The 23,702-nt window shown below is 40.1% G+C and overlaps 1 protein-coding gene across 4 annotated transcripts in view; it reads right to left on the reverse strand.

Moving 5' to 3' along the window:
* LOC114083921 (zinc finger protein 721-like) overlaps nucleotides 1-23,342 on the reverse strand; it is a 114,169-nt gene extending 90,827 nt beyond the window's left edge. Inside the window, exons 1-3 of one of the 4 annotated variants that reach the window (XR_011705672.1) lie at nucleotides 23,097-23,320; nucleotides 13,648-13,716; nucleotides 1,071-3,924 (exon numbers count right to left, since the gene is read on the reverse strand). Coding sequence is in view for 1 of the 4 variants with exons in the window: in XM_071606417.1 (XP_071462518.1) it covers nucleotides 23,097-23,099 (3 nt within the window). In the remaining 3 variants the exon portion in view is untranslated. Of the gene's footprint in view, nucleotides 1-1,070; nucleotides 3,925-13,647; nucleotides 13,717-23,096 lie in introns of those variants that run through there. The other 3 variants (XR_011705673.1, XR_011705674.1, XM_071606417.1) reach the window with 3 other exon arrangements.
* Between the last annotated feature and the right edge of the window lie 360 nt (nucleotides 23,343-23,702).

Below are 23,702 nucleotides of genomic sequence, written 5' to 3' on the forward strand. Positions count from 1 at the left end.
CCTCCCTCTAAGGTCTTCCCAGTCCACTACTCCTGGACAGCTAACCTGCCCTGTTCAACCCCGCCTGGAATGGGACATATGGCACATATGCTGTCACATTTTTCCAGGTTGGGTTGGGTTTGGTCCCAGGGGAACAGGCCAGAGAGTAGGAGATTTTTTTGTTGTTTTTTCTTTGTATTGGTGACAGGCACATCTATCCAATCCAGCTGGAATGTAGGGTGGGATAGGGTAGGGTGGGGTGGATGTAGAAGGGAACAGCAGTGTCCTGAACCAGGAAACCCAGAGTAATTCCTTCAGAAAATGGGTGGAGGGAGGAAGAGAGGGAGAAAGTGGATGTTCCTGTGGGGGAGGGGCAAAGTGTAGGAATGGGCGGTGTTTACAATTTCAATACACACTGTTTATAAATACAGCATAAAAGCAGGGACATAACAGAGTGGTGGAAAGCAATCTAACAAGAATGTGAGCCTTCCTTCCTTCCTTCCTTCCCTCCCTCCCTCCCTCCTTCCTTCCTTCCCTCCCTCCTTCCTTCCTTCCTTCCTTCCTTCCTTCTTGGAATGATTTAACCAAGGATTGAACTCAGGCCCAGCAGGCCCTATTCTGTGTTTTATTTAGAGACAGGGTGTCACTGAGTTGCTTAGCGCCTCGTGTTTTGCTGAGGCTGGCTTTGAAATTGCCATCTTCCTGTCTTAGCTTCCAGAGTCTCTGGGGTTACAGGTGCCCGGCTCCCTATCTTAATAAAATGCAAAAATAGGGCTGGGGAGGTGGCTCCATGGTCAAGGCCCCTGAGTTCAATCCTTGGTAACCCACCCCCCCACACCACCCACCCCCCCCAAAAAAAAAAGAAAAATAAAAAGTAGGGCAGGAAATATGGGTCAGTGATTGAGTGCCCCTGGGTTCCATTCCTCCTACCAACACTTCTGAGCTGCTGAGATGACTAGCATCCAGCTGCATTATACTCTTAACTTTGAGGAGGCAGTCTAAGATGTGGACTGGTTTTTGTGGTTTGTGAAATTTCTCTTGTTATGCTCAAATTCAGGACCCCCAAAGACCACCAGACACCAAGATCGATGTAAGCAGCAAAGAGGTGTTTATTGCGAGCTAGCTCGGTCCTCCGCGCATACACAGCAACTGGTGATACTGAGAGGCCCCGAGCCCAGGGTTTGCAGCACTTTTGTACACTCTTTGGGGAAGGCAGGGACTTCACATATATCATAGCATCTCTTACCAAATCATCACACACTGCGGGAAAATCAAAGAACAACTCTTAACATTGATTATCACATTCACTGGCAGGGACAAGTTGGGTAAGGGTGATTGGTGAGTATAATAGGGGGATTCATTTGAACTGGTTGGTTTAAGCCACAAGGGGAGTATGTGCTGAAATACATGGTTTCCTAAAATGTTATCAACCACCATAAACAACTGGGGGGTCATTTGACATCCCAGGTATTTTCCCTGTCTCATGCTGATTGGTGGGTGCAAGGGGTGGGTCCTCACCTAGCCTGACTGAGTCAGGGACACCTGGATCCACAGATCTCTCCTGTTATTTGTAGATAAACAACAGGGTGGGTATGTGCTAAGGAGTGCTCTGTGGATCACAGAGGACAAGGTCACACCCCCTTCCTTGGACAGGCTTTGCTCTGAGGTAGAGGCTGGTTTCTCACTTTCTCTCTTTTTCTTTCACTCACTTCTCACCCTTTTTCTCCCTCTCTATTTTACTGAGAGTTTAGGCTTATTCTTCCTTACTTAATTTTTATCTTCAACTCCTCTAGTAAAAGAAAGCTCTAACTGGGCTATGTGGTCCTCACAAGCCACACTGAAAATCTTAGGAGGCTTAAAACAAAACAAAACAACAACAACAAAAAAAAACCCAAAAACTTTTTTTTTTAATCCATCCTGGTAATGGAATGAATTGAAACCAGAACCCACCAGACATGCAAGTCTAGCCTATTTTAGGTAGCTGTACCACTGAGCTACCTTCCCATTCCCTCTTATGCAACTCTAAGGGTCCATCTCCCACCTCCTCAAACCTTAAATTATTTATTTATTCATTTATTTATTTTTAGTTAGAGATGGATGTTATAGTTAAAGTTTCCTCCCAGGGTTTCATAAACTGACTTCCAGACCACTCACATATAATCAAATCAAGCCTTTATTGAAGCACACTGGTGGCGGCTGACCAGAACATAAAGCTGTTCTCCTGATCAGCCCCAAACAATTGCAAGGGCACTCCTTATAAGCCTGAAAACCGCAAAGGGATGTTCAAGGGGTCTAGGCAATGCAAGCAAGCCAGGTTACAGAAGTGGGAGAGTGCAGTCAAGTGGAGGGAAGCCTAACCAATCACAGTTAGCCCAGTCACCCCAGTTACAGAAACAGAGCCCCATTACCCTAGTTACAGAAACAATACCCCATTAGGTAGTTTTGTGTTCTTAAAGATTTCTATAGCAAAAGGAAAAGAACATCTTGCCCCAGTCATGGCTCTTCTACTTGGCATGGTTGTTTTACAGGATGAAATCATAAAACAAAATGGAGTCACATTTGCTCCTACTATCACATGGACACAATAATTTTGTCTTATTTATTTTTACATGCTTAAAAAAAAAAAAAATCAAACCCAGTGCCTCACATGTGCTAGGCAAGTACTCTACCATTAAGTGATAACCACACCCCCACCTCCTGATACTTTGGGTCTCCCAAGAACTGATCAGAGATGAAAAGTAATACATGACAGAATAAGCCTTCAAGTCATTAAAAACAATCTGATCTTCCTTTGAACTTTAAGCTGGCATGCTGGCTTGTTTGTAAACTGGGGTCTCTATGTGGTTGGGTCACAAATTCCTCACAAGTGATCTTTCCTCCAGTGACAGGCTTGTGTCACTAAACCAAACTTTATCATTTCCTTTCAGCAGAAGAGCTCTGAGTTCAAAATCTGTGGTACTAGATAGTCTATTAAGGGGGAAGAATGGAATGCATCTACTGTGGTTCATTTTCTTTTCCTTGGGGGCAGGGTGGATTGGTGTTTCTTTAGTTTCTTTGTTGTAGGTTCCAAAGAAACCAACCCAGGGGATCTGGCACCTTAAGCTCCTTTAAGCTCTATCATGGCTGTGCTCTTCTCTCCACTGCTGGCCATCATGTTTTTGTTGTTGTTGTTATTTTTGTTTGTTTTGTTGTTGTTGTTCTTTGGACTTCCAGCTCTGGCTGAGGAAGAAAAAATAGAGCCCTTTGGGGAGCATGGGGGGGACAAGCTGGGCTTCTTTCTGGTTCTTTGTTTCTATAGTTCTTTCCTCACTGGGTCTGCAGAGCCCATTTCTTTGGCTGTGGTTTTGCTGGGTAGTACATAGGGAAAGTGGGAATCTTTTTCATCTATTCATTCATCACTAATTAGAAGAGGAGGCATTTGAGGGCCTTAAGAGAATCATAGTTACTCCCTCCGTTTAACCACGCTTCACTGAATTTCTTCACTTTGACATTCAGAGGACTGGGCAGAAATCACATGGAGTTAACACCCCCAGCAGGCCCTCTCAATGCTTTGTGTTTTTATTTTATTTTGTTTGGTAGGGGAGGGTGTGAGGTCCAGCAATGGAGGTTGACCAAAGGAGATAGATTTTAAAAGGCCGCTGAATGAGGCTTTATTTGAGATGTTGCTCCAGGGCAGAACTTGAACAGACAGACAGAGTGAAGAGGAGAAGGGTCAGAGGAGAAAACCCATGGGAGCTCCATGGGACTGGAAGTTTATGGGACTTATGGCAGGAAGGGAAGGGCTTGGGACAGGAAAAGGTGTTTTTAGAGTCCCTTATCCCGGTAAAGTTGGTTGGTGGAACTGGATGAAATCCAGGATTGGCCAGAAGACTCTGCTGATTGACAGGTGTTTCTTTCCCATGCTAAGGCTCCTTGGTTCTTTGTTCCTCAGTAACCGCCACAGACCTGACAGAGGGTACCAGGGATTGAATTTAGGGGCACTCTAGCACTGAGTCACATCCCCAGCCCTGTTTTGTATGTTATTTAAAAACAGGATCTCACTGAGTTGCTTAGCGCCCTCGCTTTTAGCTGAGGCTGACTTTGAACTCCGCCTGCCTTACACCCCCCCACCTGCCTCTCAACACAGCTGCTGGGGCGAAGCTTTGTTTTAAAGAGTCTTCACCAGTTCTAAGCTGCCAGCACCTGGGGACATAGGACCCAGATGGAAACTGCAGCTCAGATTGGACCCTGCAAAAGAGACTGGCCCTGCAATCCAACCCAACTTATGGATTCCCCTGGGGTGGAGGGATGGGGGAAGCGGGGAGGAGGATATCCTGGGGGGGGGGGGCTGGGGGGCTGGGGTGGGCAAGGCAGGGATGGAGCTCCACCTCCATACCGTCCCTTCGCCCACCTGGGGTTCCCCATCTAGGGTCACTCCTGGCAGCTGCCACACCCCCGCCTCCAGAGCCACAAGGCACTCTTCAGTATTCTCTTCAGGATCCCCAAGGGCGGCTGCAGTGCCACTGTAGCTGGGGCGGTCCAAGGGTCCAAGGGAAGAGCCTAGCTCATGTCTAAGGCCACCAACCAGCCCTCTGCAACTGCGGACTCCCCAAGCCCCCAGGAGGACACCCTCATCCACCAGAACTCCCAGTACTCTCTGGACTACCTTCACCATGGGAGAGAGGGGGAAAACATGTCCATTTTATAATAAACCTCAGTGGCAGAGAGGTGAAAATAGGACAAGGGGAGCCGCTTGGTGATGGGGGAGGTACTGTGGGGGCGGGAGAGCAAGCCTTTGGTGCTGTCTGGCCTGGAAGGCATGCTGCCATTTTGGAGGCGTCGTGGGTGGGGGCAGCACCACCCACAACCGCAGTACTTACACAGCCCGGCTTTGTCCCAGCCCGACCTGTGCAGCCCTTAGAACCAATCTGGCATGCACTGCTTCCGGAGATCTATAACACTGGCAAAGGGGGGAATTGGACCCATCTCTGTGAGAAAAGAGGGAGAGCGAGTGCCCCATAGGCCCCTCTACATGGGTACTTCCTAGCCGTCCCAGGGCAAAAAAGTTAATATTAAATATTCATTAAACAAACTTCCATGCTTTCACCATAATCACAGGGACACTCCACATAAAATGTTAAAATGGATTAAATGTGTTACACCTTGTGGCTGGGGTTGTGGCTCAGGGGTAGAGTGCTTGCCTAGCATGTGTGAGGCCCTGAGTTCAATCCTCAAAACCACATGAAAATAAATAAAATAAAGGTATTGTGTCCAACTACAACTAAAAAATAAACATTTTTTAAAAAGGTGCTACACCTTATCCAGAAAATGTTTCCATTGCAGGAAAACAGGTCATACATTGGGGATCTCATGAAGGACTAATGAGTGCTAAATCTAGAGATATTGGGTGGACATTCTCGCATAGCATCAAAATATGTTCACAGAGAGGGCATAGGCTTGGACATCATTCATTCATACCCTTTATACTGGTATAAAGGGGAATTTTTTACCCCCAATCCTAAGAATGAATTTAGGGCCAATCCAGGACTCCATATGGAAAATAGGTTTGACTCAGGAGACTTTTGAGTCTGGAATGATGGGTCAAGTTATGGGAATATAAAATATGTTCTTTACCTTAATGCTTCCTTTTGTAAAGTATTCTACTGAACAGCATATGCATTAAATCCCTATGTTTTATTAACTGGGCCTCTCTCTATTCTCCCTCCTCCTCCTAGTACTGGGGATTAAACCCAGGGCTTAGTGTACTTTAGGGAAGTGTATGGGAGGTGGTCTAGAAGAATGATTTGCATTCTCTTTCTGGTGAGCAGAGAGGCTCTAACCATCACTGTCATAGTGACCGGGTCCTGGAGGTAGAGGACAGATCTTCAGGCACAGGTGTGCCATCCTGCAGCCCCTTGGGTCAAATTACACTCACCTGTCCTCTGTAACCCTACCCCTCCTGACATTTTTGGATGGAACTTTCTAAGAATGAGGGTTCCCCGAATAAAAGCTAAGTTCCGAACATGCTCGCTCTCTCTCGCCAGCCTATTGTGACTTTTTCTCACTCTCCCACTTGGGGAGATTGAGGCCGAGAGTGTAGGAGCTGTTCTGAAGCTTGATTTAAAGGTAAAGTGTGTGTCTATGCTTTATTTGGTATTCCCAGAAATTCACAGGAGCGAACTTAAATTCAGCTGCCTACACAGGTTGGGGGCAGCAGAAGTGCTCTGCCACTGAGTGATATCCCTAGACCCATGGTCTGTTTTTTCGAAAAATATTTATATTATAGTTATAGTTGGACACAATACCTTTATTTTATTTAATTACTTTTATGTGATGCTGAGGATCAAACCCAGGGCCTCGCACATGATAGGCAAGCATTCTACCACTGAGCCACAACCCCAGCCCAACCCATGGCCCTTTTAAAATTTACAATTGCTCCAGTGATTGCAGCTTCAGAAAATCCATAGCCTGTTTGGGCATATTTTGAGAAAGCCTGCCCTATGACTTTTTAAAAATATATTTATTTTTTAGTTCTAGATGGACACAATGTCTTTATTTTACTTTGTGTGGTGCTGAGGATCAAACCCAATGCCTCACACGAGCTAGACGTGCACTCTACCTCTGAGCCCAAACCCCAGCCCATGCCCTATGATTTTGTGAGCTGCAGAAAGCATTTCAGTTTATGGCTTTCCTCCCTTCCATACCAATTGTCTTCATTTCCTTAAGTTTTTTTAAACAAATTTAATGTTATATTTTTTATATCTTTATTTTCTATTTTTATTTTTATGTGGTACTGAGGATCAAATCCAGTGTGTCACACATGCTAGTCAAGATCTCTACCACTGAGCTACAACCTGATTCCTCCTTAACTTTTTTTTTAGTTGTAGGTGGACACAATAAATTTCTTTTATTTATTTTTTAATGTGATACTGAAAATCAAATCCAGTGCCTCACACATGCCAGGCAAATGTTCTACTACTGAGCCACAACCCAGTCCCCCTCCTGAACTTTTTGATGGTGAAAAAACACATGTCAAAAAGGCTGGGGGTGCAGCTAAGTGGTAGAGCATTGGCCCAGCAAACTGAAAGGCCCTGGGTTTGCTGGCCCTACCCTACATTGCCAAGAACAACAACAACAACAACAAATGACAACAAAATCACTCACCATATATTACCACTATCACTGACATCCACATCTATGATTATTTTCCTGTCTTCACAACACTGAAACATCTCAACCAGTGGTGAAAATAGTGTCTCTCCATTCATTGCTTCTAGCATGGAGTGTAAGATAACAAAAGATCAGGCATGGTGGCCCATTTCTTCTATCATCCTAGGGACTCTGATGGCTGAGAAAGACGGGAAGATCTCAAAGTTCAAGGCCATCTTCAGCAATTTAGTAAGGCTCCACATAACTCAGTGAGAACTTGTTTCAAAGTAAATAATAAATATATAAATAAATAATAAAAAAGAGCTGGGGAAGTGGCTCTGTGGCAAAGTGTCCCTTTGTCGAGTCCTAGTAACAACAACAACAAACCACAAACAAGTTCTGCCCCTCCTTCTTCTCCCCCCTCTCCCAAAACTGTTCCATTCCTTCTTCCTCAGCCAGAACTAGAGGTCCATAGGAAAAAAAAAAAAAAAGGTGATGGCCAGGGGATGGGAACAGCTCAACCATGACAGAGCTTGTACTTACTGCTTAGCATGCTAGAGGCCCTGGGTTGGATTCCTTGGGACCTACAACAACAACAGCAGCAGCAAACAAGCAAACAAATAACAGACAAAGGAAAGATCAATACCAAAAACAAACACACAATACAAAACAAAGCAAAACGAAAAAACACCATGAACCACAGTTGATTCATTTCATCCTTCCCCTTTTTAGGACCTCAAATTTTGAATTCAGATTTCCTAATTAGCCTCTGGGACTAGAGGTGAGTTCCACCATGCCCATAGACAATTTCCTTTTGGGTATTCCCTTTCCATTGTCTTCAACTGATCCAACTGGAAGATAGGGTACTATTGTATCCCAGGAGTGCCATTTGTAATCTAGCCTTAGCAAGAAGAAAGCAGTGCACCTTCCTGGCCATAGTGATTGGCTTAGGCATCAATAAAGATTTATTCTGATCAGTTCCTCAGCCCACTTATTGATTGGATTATTTATTTGTTTGTTTATTTTTGGTGGTTTTGAGTTCTTTATATATCTTAGAGATTAATGCTTTATTGGAGCTGCTGTTGTAAAGATTAACAGACACTTCACAGAAGAAGAAATACAACTGATCAACAAACATATGAAAAAGTGTTCAATATCTCTAGCAATCAGAGAAATACAAATTAAAACTATTCTAAATCATTACTGTCAGAATGGCAATCATCAAGAATACAGGCAACAATAAATGTTGGTGAGGATGGGGTGAGCAAAGTACACTCACGCATTACTGGTGAAATTGCAAATTGGTGAAACCACTATAAAAAGCAGTATGGAGATTCCTCAGAAAACTGGAAATGAAACCACCGTTTGACCCACTCCAAAATATTTAAAATCAGCATACAATAGTGACACAGCTATATCAATATTTATAGCAGGTCAAGTCACAATAGCTAGACTATGGAACCAATCTAGATGCCCCTCAATAGTAGAATTGAGAAAGAAAATGTGGTATGTATATTCAGTGGATTACTACTCAGCTTCAAGGAAAAGTGAAATTATGGCTTTGCGAATAAATGGTAGGAGTTGTAGAATATCATGCTAAGTGAAATAAAATCAATCCCACAAAGCCAAAGGCTGAATGTTTTCTGTAATATGTGAATGCTAATTCACAACAAAGCAGGGGGCAGGAGGGAAGAGTATTGTTACCTTAAATTAGGTAGTGGGAAGTGGTGGGAGGAGAGTGGAGGGGACATGGGAATAGGAAATATAGTAGAATGAATCAGACATTATTATTCTATGTATATATGTGACTACATGACCAATATTATTCTGCAACATGTGCACTCAGAAAAATATAATAATATCCCATCTATGAATGATATATCAAAGTGCATAAATGCATTCTACTGTCATGTATAACAAAATAAAACAAATTAAGGGCTGGGGTAGTGGTTCAATTGTAGAGCACCTGGCTAGCACATGAGAAGCCCTGGGTTTAATTCTCAGAACCACATAAAAATAAATAAATAAAATAAAGGTTTTGTGTCAACTACAACCAAAAAAATATAAATGATTATTTAAAATAATATTTTTTAAGAAGAAAAAAACTAAAAATAAGTTTAAAAATTTATTCTGCAACAGATTGGGATACATGTAGAAGATATGAACTAAGAAATTGCAAAATCTTTGTGGGCAAAAAAGGAAAGAAGTTGGTCAAATAATTCACTTAAGTTTTATGCAGTGACATTGTAGATAATTTTCTCCCTGCTTTAAAACAAATCATTATTTTTCTCCCCAAGTACTGTAAGTGTTCAAAGATGCTTAATAAAATTTTTAAATGATTAAAAAAACTCTGTCTGGGGTTGAGGATATAGCTAAGTTGGTAGAGTGCTTTCCTAGCATGTACAATGCTCTGGGTTCAATTCCCAGCACCAAAATAAATTAAAAAAAAAAAAAATAGATAGATAGACAGACAGATTAAAAACCTCATTACTCCGCTTCACAGTGCCGCAGTCTGGCTGGGCACAAATAACCGAGTCGCCACAAAGCACTTGTATGTTCAAACAGGAAACTTTATTGCCTGAACTCCACCAGCACTCCAGGCACACGCCCTGGGAACTCTCCCCCACTCCCCTGGGCTGTGCACGCACTCACTCTGGGAACCACTGGGAGAACTCAAAGGGAACTCCAAAGTAGGAGGCGCCTGAGGCAGCAAGAGCTGCCCTATTGCTGGACAGTAAAGGTCATATATACAATTGAATACACAGCTTAACATAACCATCACCATCTCAATGGCTCACTCTGTCACCTCTCAACCACTCCCTTCTAGCAAAATGCCATGAGTCATAGTGACTTGGCTGTGGCCCTCAACATCTCCTCTATTCTGTTTAATTAAACAACAAGCAATGTGGCTTAGGGAACATGCCTGTCTTAGGTTGTCCAATACTACATATGGTCCTTACTTGTCAGAGGATGAGCTGACCTCAAGGCATCAGCCTCCTGTCTTAGGTTGGTACCACTGCAATTGGATCTTACCAGTCATTGACTACTGGTCCAGCATACAGCCATACTTGTGGATAGGCCTTTGGACCAGTGAGGGGGTGAGGTTCTTTGCCTCACCTCTATTGGCCCCCAAGTTTGAGCTTTGCACCAGTGAGGGGGTGAGGTTCTTTGCCTCACCTCTTTTGGCCCCCAAATTTGGCCTTGGTGCCAGTGGGGGGGTGAGGTTCTTTGCCTCACCTCTGTTGGCCCCCAAATTTGGCCTTGGTGCCAGTGGGGGGGTGAGGTACTTTGCCTCACCTCTGGTGGCCCCCAAATTTAGCCTTGGTGCCAGTGGGGGGGGTGAAAATCTTTGCCTCACCTCTGTTGGCCCCCAAATTTGGCCTTGGTGCCAGAGGGGAGGGGGGGTGAGGTTCTTTGTCTCACCTCTGTTGGCCCCCAAATTTTAGACCATCACAAGCAAAAGGGAGGAGGATGCAAAATGCCACGATCTCAAGCCAAATGACGGTTCCTTTTGGAAAAATTGTACCACCGATGACACCATCAGCAAAGATACCGCAGCACTACCACAATTCGTTGCACCAACAGATAGTTCACAATGCATACAAGTGATACATAGTCCAGGCAAGTTCTGCAAGCAGTTCAAAGCAGAGGAATCCATCTATATGTCCATTTCCTCCCAAAGTAAATCGACTCCTTGATTGAGCATCACTTGTTGAGTTATTATTCATTGATGCATCAGTTTATACAGTTTGTTGTGATAGCTATCGCAGAAGCTGTATTTCAGTTTTATCTTTGTCTTCACCAGCACTGGGATGAAGACAGGAATTCTGGCAATGATGGCTAAAAAAAATTATGTAACATTCCAGCAGGCACTAAAAAAAAGCAATTTTCTAAACAATTTAGTATTCTGAATAGAATTAGATATAATGAAAAGGAAAGGTGAAAGTAAACAAACAGATCTGTTAATCTCCTTTTTTGTTCACATATTAAAACAATCCTCAACAGCTGTTTACCCAATTTAAATTAAACCATTTAAATCACGTGAATAATAAAAATATTTGGATCCATTTTTTCATGAGCAATCTAATGGATAATGTGTCCTGGGCACTGCCCTGATGGTGTTGCTGGGTTCCTCCAGTGCCCCGTATATTTGTGGTCATGGGCCCCGGAGCACTGGGCCCTCCTGTCCGTTTTTTGGCAATGGAGCACGATGCTTTTCTCCATGGTATCGTGGGTCAACATCTGGTCCTTGTCAGTTTTTTGATAAAGAAATACCCTCTATGGTGGTTTGAGAAAGGCATTCATTAGCCCAATGTCTCCCTCTATGGCATCATGGGCAAATACCTGGTACTTTACCCCTTTGATCATATCTAGTTTTGTTAAACCCTCCTCCTATGGAGCAACTCCTTCTAAAATGTCCTGTTTGTCCACAATTGTAGCATGTTTTGGGCCTGGCACCTAAAGCCTGTTGTATTGCAGTTGCCAAGACTTGCTCCCGTTCATTAATGTCTCTACATAATTTAATATATGTGTTTAAATCTCCATGTTTCCATGGTCTAATGACCTCCCTGCACCATTTGTTTGCTTGCTCGTAAGCTAGTTGTTTTATTAATGGCATCGCTTGTTCTACATCCCCAAAGATTCTGGTAGCTGTTTGTATAAGCCTATCTACAAATTCAGCATAAGGTTCATTAGTTCCTTGTATTACCTTAGATAACTGTAAATCTCCATGCCCCTGTAAAGTTTTCCATGCCCTAACTGCGGCTAAAGCGATTTGTGAGTATATAGCAGGATCATATCTAATTTGTTGCAACTGACTCTCATAAGGTCCCTTTCCTAACAACATATCTAAATTTCTCTGAGGATAACCAGCTGCTGCATTTCGCTTAGCCGTCTCCATGCAAAATTCCTGATTGGCAACCTTCCATAACAGATATTGTCCTCCATTTAGCACAGCTTTGCACATACTAGCCCAATCTGCTGGCGTCATGTCAAAGTAGGTAATGGATTCGACCATACTTACAGTGAAGGGTGTTTGAGGACCATAGATTGTTACAGCCTCTTTCAGCTGCTTCACTGTTTTGAAATCTAGAGCACGGTGAATTCGCTGCCCTTCTGTTGTCTCAAATACAGGGCATCTTAATCTTTGAGGTCCTGTCTCAGGATCCCATCTATCAACTACGGGGGTTTGGGGCCCCCCAGCATATGTTGTCTCCATAGGTGGAGCTGTTGGTTGGACACTTACGCCCTCTGGTGATACAAAGGTGTTAGTAGCAGCCTCCTGTTGTAACTTTTCCCCTGATGGCTTTTTCTGCTCTAAACTTTCTGCCCCTTTCTGACTATCTCGAGAGGCCTCCTCTTTTTCCTGATCTAATATGTCTTCTACCATAATCTGAACTGAAAGCTTTGGACTAGGCAAACAAAATCGTATCATCATCCACAATGGCAATGTGCCAATTGGCAGAGTTCCTGGGTTTTTCTTTTCCCTCTTTCTTAAGTCTTCACCATGATGGTCCCATTGTGATATATTCAACAACTCCTCCTTAAAAAGCCATGGGCTACATTTTTGTATTGTATCAACGTATGCCCTGACTGTTCTTGCTTTTACTGGGGTGCCTCCTTCCTCTAACAATTTACTTAACATTCTTTCGGTTTGTTTTTTGCTAATTTCTGACCCCATATTTCTGCTACATGGATAACGCAACCCAACAAGATAATACAAAACAAAACCGAAACAGAATGAAACAAAAATGGAACAAAAATTCGTTGTATCAGTTTTTCTATTTTCTTGATATGTGTATCCATGGTTTTTCTCTATCTCTTCCTCAGGGCCGGACAACTTCAAACTCTGAGCCAACCATTTTCCCCAGTTTGCCTGAGAAAGTTCTAGGGACAGGCAGCTTGAAACAAAAACAAAACAAATCAAAACAAGAACACATTGTTTTTTGAAATGGACACCCATTCTCTCGCCCTCCCTCAGGGGTGAGCAATTTCACTTAACACCAAGCTTCAGGCATCCCCGGCACGGGCCACCAAATTCCGCAGTCAGGCTGGGCACCAAATTGGGAGGTCATGAGCCACTTGTAGGTTCAAACAGGAACTCCTTTATGCCCGAACTCTCACCCGCACTCCACAAGCACTTCCCAGGAACTCTCTCCCTCTCCACTAGGCTCCACGCGAACTCCACGGGAACTCAACTGGAACTCAGTGAGAACTCAAAAGTAGGAAGAACTCAAAAGTAGCGGGCACCTGAGGCAGCAGGAGCCACCCTATTGCAGGACAGCAGGGGTCTATAGACAACTGAATACACAGCCTGTTTCAATCCAGCATCATCCAGTCACAGCAATTATACACAGCTTAACTTAATTATCATCATCTTAATGGCTCCCTAGGGACACCTCTCAATCACTCCTTCTGGCAAAATGCTAGGCGCCATCCCAACTCGGCTGTGGCTCTCAAGGCTGTGGCTCTCAAGAATTTTGAAGTCTAGAAATTAACCACATATGGCTGGGGATGTGGCTCAAGCTGTAGCGCACTCGCCTGGCATGCATGCGGCTCGGGTTCGATCCTCAGCACCACATACAAACAAAGATGTTGTGTCCGCCGAAACTAAAAAAAAAAAAAAAAAAAGGAAAGGAAAAAGAAATATTAAAAAAATTCCCTCTCTTTAAAAATAAAAATGAAATAAAAAAGAAATTAACCACATACCTGAAGACAATTTATTTTTGACAGGGTTGTCAAGATAATTTAATAAAGAATAGTCTCTTCTACAAATAAGGTTAAGATGAATGCTTATTTACAGGCAAAAAATGAGATTGTTGTACAATGATTATCTCAAAGTAAACCACAGAACTAATTTTAATGCCAAAACTATAAAAATTTACACAAAAGCAAAATTAAATATTCATGAATTTAGATTTCGCAATGGAGCCTTTGGCTGCAAAAATAAATTCAACAAAAATGTTTAATCTCTACTAAAATAAAAGTCCTGTGCATAATATTATATTATCATGGAAGTAAAAAAGACAATATTAACACAGTTTTCTTGTTTTTGAAAAGTTGTGTCAACAAATATTTAACCTGAGCTGAAGGCCAGTTATTTCCCCTTTTGAAAATATGATTAGAGCCATGCACACAACACTTCTGTTTCAGGTTTTCACACTGTAGTGCCCATATGCATCCTCCATATAAACACAAATGACAGAGACCACACTGTTAGGGACAACTTGCACATTCCAGAGTCACCCAAATTTTTTCACCTATTAAATCAATGTGGTTCCATAAACTTTTGTTGATTTGATATAAACTGAAATGTACAAACTGAGTCTTAGGGATCTAGACTGTGATAACCATGGACTGCATATGTTCTCTATGTTCCTTTGTATCAATACATTTTTCTCTTCAGAGCCATATGTAACAGATTGTTTGATCTTTTATCTGCCTAAATGTTGTTGTTTTGTGCTGTAAACAAAAAATATTAAAATTTACCAAAACCTAAAACTGTGAATAAGCAAAACAAAACAAAATCAAAGCTATGGAAAATTGAAAATTCCATACACCTTTGAGAGGATGCAAAATGGTACAAGTAGTGTGGAAAGCACCTTCATGTATTATAAGCAATAAATATATAAATAATTATAATAAATAATGAATTGCAAAATAAATCAAAATTCACACCAGACATGTACAAAAATAACTCAAAACATAGTTAGAAAATAATTTGTATATGAATATTTATAGTTGAATTATTCAAAATAACCAAAAGTACTGGGCTGGGGCCATAGTTCAGGTGGTAGAGTACTTACTTCACATGCACAAGGACCTGTATTCAATCCCCTAGCACTGTGCACACGGCACATGCACACACGCACATGCACACACACACACACACACACAAAATTGATAATAATAACCAAAGGTGCAAACAACCCAAATATCTAATAGCAGATTCACTGATAACTGTCACTTATAGTGGTGCAACCTAGAATCCCAGGAACTCTAGAGGGTAGAAAGTGGAAATCACAAGTTTGAGCAAGTTTATGGAATCCCTGCCTCAAAATGGGGGGGAAAAAAAAAAGGTCTGGAAATGTTGGTCAGTACAGTAGTAGAGTGCACCTGGATTTATCCAAAATACTTCAAATGACACAATAAAAACCACAACTGATAACTAAAATTTGGTATGTCCACAAAGAATTTTACTCATCAATACTTTAATTAGAATATGCTAAAATATATAGCAAAAATAGCCTTGAAAGCATTATGTTAAGGGAAATAAATTAGAGGAACTTGCCACATACTGCATAGGTCAAGTTATTTTAAATTTTATGACAAAGCAAATGCATTGGAAAAAAAAAATGTATCTTAGTCATTCCAGGCCATGAGGGAAGAAGAAAATGGAAATGGGTGTTGGAAGGCACTGGTTGTTGTATATATCAGGAACTAGATAGTTCTGATGTTTTCCAACACTGTGAATACACTAAATGGTACTGAATTTTACCCTTAAAAAGAGTTATAAAAGTAAATTTAATTTTATGCATATTTTACCAGAAAGTATAAGACATAAGTTTGTACAGGAGGCAGAGAACAGTCAAATCCACTGCCAATAAAAAAGGGCAAACAATACTACCAAAATTGTTTCCTATTAAAATTCCAGTGACATTCTTCATAGAACAAGAAAAAGCAATCACGAAATTCATTTTGAAAATTAACAGGCCCAGAGTAGTTACAACAATACTTAGCAAAAAGAGTGAAAAAGAAGGCATCACAATACCAGACCTTAACTATACTACATGGCAGTAGTAACAAAAATGACATGGTATTGGCACCAAAATAAGACATGTAGACCAACAGTACAGAATAGAAAACACAGAGAGAAACGCACATAAACACCTTATCTCATACTAGACAAAAGTAGCTATTCAACAAATGGTGATAGGAAAACTGGAAATCCATATGTAGCAAAATGAAATTCTACCTCTATGTCCCACTCTGCACAAAGATCAACTCAAAGTGTATCAAAGACCTAGGCACTAGAACAGAGACCATGCATGCACCTAATAGAAGAAAAACGAGGCTCAAATCTTCACCAGGTCAGCTTAGGAATTGACTTCCTTAACCAGACCCCTAAAGTGCAAAAAGTAAAACCAAGAATCAATAAATGGAATACATTCAAACTAAAAACTGCTTTTCAGCAAAAGAAGCAATAAATAACGTGAAGAGAGAATACAGAACGGGAGAAAATCTTTACCACAGGCATTAATCTCCAGGATATATAAAGAACTCAAAAAACATAACACCAAAAAATAATAATAATAAAAATAATCCAATCAATAAATGGGCTAAGGAACTAAATAGACATTTCATGGAAGAAGAAATACTATCAATCAACATAGAAAAAAAGGCTCAACATCTGTAGCAATTAGAGAAATGCAAATAAAAACTATTCCAAGATCTCCTCTTACTCCAGTCAGAATGGCAATTATGAAGAATACAAGCAATAATAAGTGTTGGTGAGAATGGGGAGAAAAGGGCATACTCACACATTGCAGGTGGGACTGCAAATTGGTCAACCACTATGGAAAGCAGTATGGAGATTTCTCAAAAAAACTTGGAATGGAACCACCATTTGACCTAGCTATCCCACTCCTTGGCTTGCACCCAAAGGACTTTAAATCACCATACTACAGTGAAACAGCCACATCAATGTTTAGAGAAACTCAATTCACAATAGCTAAACTATGGAAACAACCTAGATGCCCCTAAATAGATGAATGGTTAAAAAAAAAAAAAAAAATCAGTGCACATACACACTGGAATATTACTCAGCCTTAAAGAAGAATGAAATTATGGCATTTACAGATAAATGAATGAAGTTGGAGAAATCATATTAAGTGAAATAAGCCAAACCCCCCCAAAAAACAAAAGCCAAATGTTTTCTCTGATAAGCCAATGATGATCCAACAAGGGAGGGGGGGATGATGAATAAATTTTGGATTGTGCAGAGGGGAGTTAGGGGAGGAAAAATGGTGTGGGTATGGGAAGGATGATGGAATTAGACAAACATTATTACCCTATACACATGTATGATTACCCTACTTTTGTGACTCTGCACCATGTATAGCCAGAGGAATGAAAACTTGTGCTCCATTTTTGTACAATGTGTCAATTCTAAAATGAATTCTACAGTCATGTATAATTAATAAGAAATTGTGAAGAGACACAAAAAAATGCAAGTGATAAGTTTCTGAATAAAAATTATTTTTCATAATAAAAAAACATTTACATTATTATGCCATGGCTATATGTATATATATATATATATATATGATCATTTGTGAAGTGTTGTTATTTTCTTCTTATGACTCATTTATATTTGTATGAGAAAAACATGTCTGAATAGTCATGAATATTGGATATCTGTCAATTTTCCCTATATACATAACTAAATGTAACTTAAACTATATTTTCATATATTCACATTTATATACATAGTAGCACAATTCACAATGGCCAAATTGTTGAAGCAGTTCAGATGCCCATTAACAGATGAATGCATCAAGAAATCTCTCTCTCTCTCTCTTCATCCATCTCTCTCTCTCTCTCTCTCTCTCTCTCTCTCACACACACACACAGTTTTACACAATCATAAAGAAATTTTAAATATTGGCATTTGCCAGTAAATGGATGGAAATGGAGAATATTATGCTAAGTAAAACAGATTTAAAAAATCAAGGGTAAAATGTTTTATCTCTTATGTGTCAGCTAGAGCAAAACTAGGAAAATGTGATTGGATATCATAAATATACAGGGGAGATTAGAGATTGAGAAAAGAAGGGACAGGAATGGAGAAAAATGTGGACAGAATTGAACAAAATGTTATTTGCATATATGAATATAACACTGTCAATTACATATTTTTGTATATATAAAGTACCAATGAAAAAGAAATAAATGAGAGAAAGAAAGATTAGTAGATTAGACTAAGGAGAATATTAGGAGGAAAGATGGAAGAGAAAAGAAGGTAATGAGGATTAAAAGGGAAAAATCAAATTGAACCATGTATAATTTTGGCAAAATAAACACAATTAATATGTATAACTAAATGTTGTAATTAAAAAAATTCTTTTTTTAATTTGTTGTTGTTATTTTGGAAGTGATAGGAATTACACTAAGGTTACCTCACAAGCAAGGAAATTTCTATACCACAGAGTCATAAACCCCGACACAAATGTATGTTTCTAATCTTTATTTTTGGAAGAACATCGTCACTCTTTCTCGTATTTATTGTTTTAAGCCATTTATTATTATTAAAATAATCTTCTCATATCTTAAGGAATACTCTTAACACATGTTAAGAATTCCATTGTTCAGCCAAAACTTTGTACTATTTTGCATTTATGTCTTGTATAATCGCTTGCATATCTAATCCAAAATCAAACCTTGTTTCTCTAATGATCAATGTCATCAATCTCACCAAATATTCAGTCCTCTGGACTTTACAGTCTCCTCATTCTTGCATTGGCTCCAGCTTAGGGTTGATAATACTCTCATCTACACTAGAACATAGGCCTTCATTTGTATCAACCACACACCTACACAAAACCTTGTGCTGGGATAAACAAACAAAAAATGCTGTCATCTGACATTTCCATATTCATACAGAAGCAATTGTACAAGTCACCTCTATGAGAAACAAGCCACACTGACAAACAATAATAGGAAAACACAACCCTGACAAATAAGTAGAGAACAAAGAAAATATTTGACAACTTATTTTTAGATTGTCCTTACAAATATGCAGATATGTTCATGACAAAATCCAATTTAGATAGCCATCTTTCTGTCTATAATTTTATTACCAACTCCACTTTTTCAAAGTCCAACTCTCATAGGTTTGCCACAGCTTTTATTCCAAGTTCACTATGATCATATGAAACTGATTAAACATGACCAAATTTACCTTTCAATTACAAAATCAGACCTAATTTTTGAGGAAAAAAATATGGCCTGCAGCTAAAGCATACTATATACAAAATTGACTTAACAAGTACTTATAAAATATTTCAGTTTACAGTAGGTGACCACACTTTATTTTAACATGCTCATGGAACTCTCTCCAAAATAGGTCATATTGAAGGCCACAAAGGAAGTCCTAACAGAGAAAAATGTGCAACCAATGCTTTGTATCTTGTCAGGTCATTATTGCCTGAAATCAGTAGCAAGAAAAATTAAAGATAATATACAATCACATGGCAATTGAATACTTTTTTGAGTGTATGTCATAAAATAAATAAGGAGAGAAATTTTTAAAATCTTAGATTCAAACAATAGAAATACTATATACAGAATTTCTGGGATACCATGAAGGAAGTTCTAAAAAAAGAAAATGCAGTTATGAGTTCCTACATAAAATACCAGAAAGACACAAACAAAATAACCTAGTAATACATCTGTTAGTCTTATAAAGACAAAAATCAAATTATTCTCCAACTGAGTATAAGGAAAGAATAAAGATAAGAGATGAAATAGAGAATAAAAAGAGTACAAAGGATTGATGAAGAAACTAGTTGGTTCTTTGAAAAACATTAATGAAATGAATAAACCCTTAGACAAACAAATCATAGGAAAGAGAAATTCATAAAATTAGAGATGAAAGAAGCAATATCACTACAGAGGCCAATGCAATTGAAAGGATTATCAGGGACTATTTAGAAAACTCATATTCTAATACATTGGAAAATCTGGAAGAAATGGTTAAATTTCAAGGCATGCATGACCTACCAAAAGTTAACAAACTGCATATTGATAACATAAAATAACAATAAAATTCAATGCAGCTGGGCACAGTGGCACATGCCTGTAATCCCAGCAGCTAGGGGGGCAGAGGCAGAAGGATCATGAATCCAAAGGCAGCCTCAGCAATTTAGCAAGGCGCTAAGAAACTCAGTGAGACTCTGTCTCTAATAAAATACAAAATAGGGCTAGGGATATGGCTCAGTGGTCGAGTGCCCCTGAGTTCAATCCCCAGTACATCCCCACCCCGCAAAAAAAAAAAAAAAAAAGTAATGCAAATAAAGCAATAATACCAAGCTTTTCAACACAGAATCTCCTGGACAAGATGACTTCAATACTAACTTTTACCAGAACATTAGGAGGAATCAACACAATGCTCCTCAAGTTACTCCTCGAACTAGAAAAATAAGAAACACTCCCCAATTCATTCTATGAAGCCAGTATCATCATGATTTTAAAAACCAGGCAGGAGACCAGCTGTGTTGCATACCTATAATCCCAAACTGTGTTGCATACCTATAATCCCCAAAATTTGGGAGGCTGAGCCAGGAAGATCACAAGTTCAAAGCCAGCCTCAGTAACTTAGCAAGACCTTGCATTTTAGTTAGCTATTTCACCACTGTGACTAAAAGAACGAGCACATTTATAGAGGATTAAGAGTTTATTTGAGGGATCACAGTCTTAGAGGTTTCAGTCCATAGAAAGCCAGTTTCATTCCTCAGGGCTCAAAGTGAAGCAGAACATCTTGGTGGAAAGAAAGAGTGTGACAGAGGAAAACAGCTCACATGGTGATGAGAAAACAAAGAGAAAAACTCCACTTACCAGACATAAATATATACCCCAAAGCCCTGACCCCAATGCACTATTACCTCCAGTGACAACTCAGTTAATCCCATGCAAGAATTAATTCACTGTTAGGGTTAAGGCTTTCACAATCCAATCAATTCCTCTCTGAAACTTCTTGCATTGTCTCGCATGTGAGCATTTGGGGGACACCTCACATCCAAAACTTAACACTTAATCTCAAAATAAAATTAAAAGAACTGGGATTGTATGAGTTGAATGGTACTGGGTTTAATCCCCAGTACTACCAAACAAAAACCAAAGCAAGATAAGAACACTTCTTGAGGGAAGAAAATGACAAACCAATATAACTAATGAACTTAGATGAATACCCCCTCAATGTGATAGCAAACCAAATCATATTTAATAGCACATTACAAAGATCATAGAGCATGATAAACTTGTTTTTATTGCAGGACTGCAACAAGCACAAATCAATATACATATAATACACCACATAAATACAAATATAAAATTCACATGATCATCTCAATAGATGCCAAAAAAAAAAAAAAAAGCCTTTGACAAACTTCAATATCACATCCAGATATATAATCTGAAGAAACTGTGAATAGAAGGAAATTGCTTCAACATCAAAGGCTACATAACAAATCTAATGCCAGCTTTCTACTGAATAGGGAAGAGCTGAATGCAGTGCCTTTAAATGATGAAAAATAGAAAGGACACCCACCCCCACCACTCCTGTACAATAAATACATAAATTTAGCTGAAGCTTTAGGCAAGACGCAAAAATTAAAGGGATACAAATAGGAAAGGAAGAAGTCAAATTATATGTCTACAGATGTCATAAGGTTAAACTTAGAAAATCCTAATGTTTCCACCAGAAGATTCCTACTGGTGATAAACAAATGCATCAAAGTTACAGAATAAATAAATCAGTATGAAAATCAATAAATTTTGCCCACAATAATGAATCTGTTGAGAAATAAATCAAAAAAGTTGTTTTATTGCAAATAACTTAAAAATGCTTAGCAATAAGTCTAACAAAAGAAAGTAAAAATTTCCATGAGAAAAATTACAAAACACTGAAAACATTAAAATCATCTACAGATAAACTAAAGCCATCTACATTAAATAAACTAAATAAACTAAAGCCATCTATAGACTGAAAAAAAGCCATCAGATTACTTAAAGCCACCTACAGATGGGATATAATCTTGATCAAAATAACAATATTATTATTCTCATAACTAGAAGATAAAAAAAAAAAACCCTCAGAGTCTTATGGAATAGCAAGCAATTCTGTAAACTGTAAACCCGAAAACCTCAAAACATCTGACTTCAATTTATGCCACAGAGCCATAATAGCAAAAACAGTGTGTTTCTGGATCATAAACAGAGACCATTAAACAAAACAGGAGCTACAGAGACCTAGAAATGTTTCACCATCTAATTAATGATAAAGATCTCCAAATATGCTTTGGAGAGAAGTCCTTACTTGACATCCATGCATATTATGAAACTATACCATTATGTTAATCATCAAGGAATAACAATATAAACAAAATCCACACACGAATCCATTTGCAGGTATGTTAGAATTATATATTTAATAGCGATAGAGAAGTCTAGAGAAATCAAACCATAACAAGGCCAGTCTCAGAAACTTAGCTAGACTCTGTCTCAAATAATTAAAAAAAAAAAAAAAAAAAAAAAAAGGCGGGGGGTGGGATTGTGGCTCAGCGGTAGAGTGCTCCTCCAGCAAGTGCAAGGCCCTGGGTTCGACCCTCAGCACCACATAAAAATAAACAAACAAAATAAGGGTATTGTTTCCGACTACTTCTAAAAAATAAATAAATAAATAAAAAAAGTACCAGAAACGTAGCTCAGTGGTTAAAGTATCCCTCCGGTCAATGGTCCAGTAACAAACAAAAGGAAAGTAAAGAAAAAAAAAAATGAAGTAAAAATGCAAATGAGCTAGCTCAGGAAGAAGCGAGTTCCCTATATCCTACACCTCCTCTCCCGCGGGAAACCCTCAGGTGGAGACTGGATGAAGATAATCGTGCCCCCAGTCAGCCACCACCATCTGGGAAGACACTGGCTGCAGGCACAAGGCGGCCAGATAGGGTTAGAACCGGGAGCTGAGGGTGCCCTTGGGGGGGAAAGGCTGTTCGCGGTTCTGCCACGGGCACACTCGCCATCTGGAGGGCCAGTGGGACTGAGGGGGGGTACTGGGAAGGCTCAAGCCTGCAGAGCAGAGCCAGATTGCCTGCAGTCGCGTCGGCCGGCTCCCGTTCCCGCCACAGCCACGGTTCCAACAGTCTCTGCTTCCCCTCCCCGTGCCGCCCGCCGCCCGCCTCCCTCTCAGGCTCCGGATGCCACGCCACACTCACCATTTCCTCGTGCTCAGAAGCCAAGCCTACGACCCAGGGATCTTCAGCACCCGCACAGCACCCGCACAGCAGCCGCAACCGGGGACTCCAAACGTAACAGACGATCCTGCAGCTGAACAGTAGGAATGGCGGACCCGAAGAAAAGGACCCCGAGAGATCGAGGAAGCCCGCCCCCTTCTCGCTGGCTGCACACAGGATTGGACAGTTGTCAGGAAGTGCTCCTGATTGGACAGGGCATCGGAGGGTGCCCACCCACCCCCAGTATGAGCCCAGTAAGCCTTCTTTTTGATTGATATGGAATTATGTCCAATCCAGGCATGAATAAGGCCAGAATGGCAGGTTCTTGGTTGCATCGTGGTTTGTTGTTGGTTTTGTGTGTGTGTGTGTGTGTGTGTGTGTGTGTGTGTGTGTGTGTGTGTGTGTTTTTTTCCCGAGGTCTGGGAATTGCACCCCAGAGCCTCCAACCAGCATAACATTTTCATTTAACCTTGCATATAATGTAATTTCCGCTTATGGATTACATATGCCTGTATATTATTCATGGTTGAAAGTGATATAGTGACAATTACTATGAAATTTCATTTAACTTTTCTGCTCTTGTTAGGA

The sequence above is a fragment of the Marmota flaviventris genome, chromosome X (assembly GCF_047511675.1).
Source record: "Marmota flaviventris isolate mMarFla1 chromosome X, mMarFla1.hap1, whole genome shotgun sequence".
Classification (NCBI taxonomy): domain Eukaryota; kingdom Metazoa; phylum Chordata; class Mammalia; order Rodentia; family Sciuridae; genus Marmota; species Marmota flaviventris.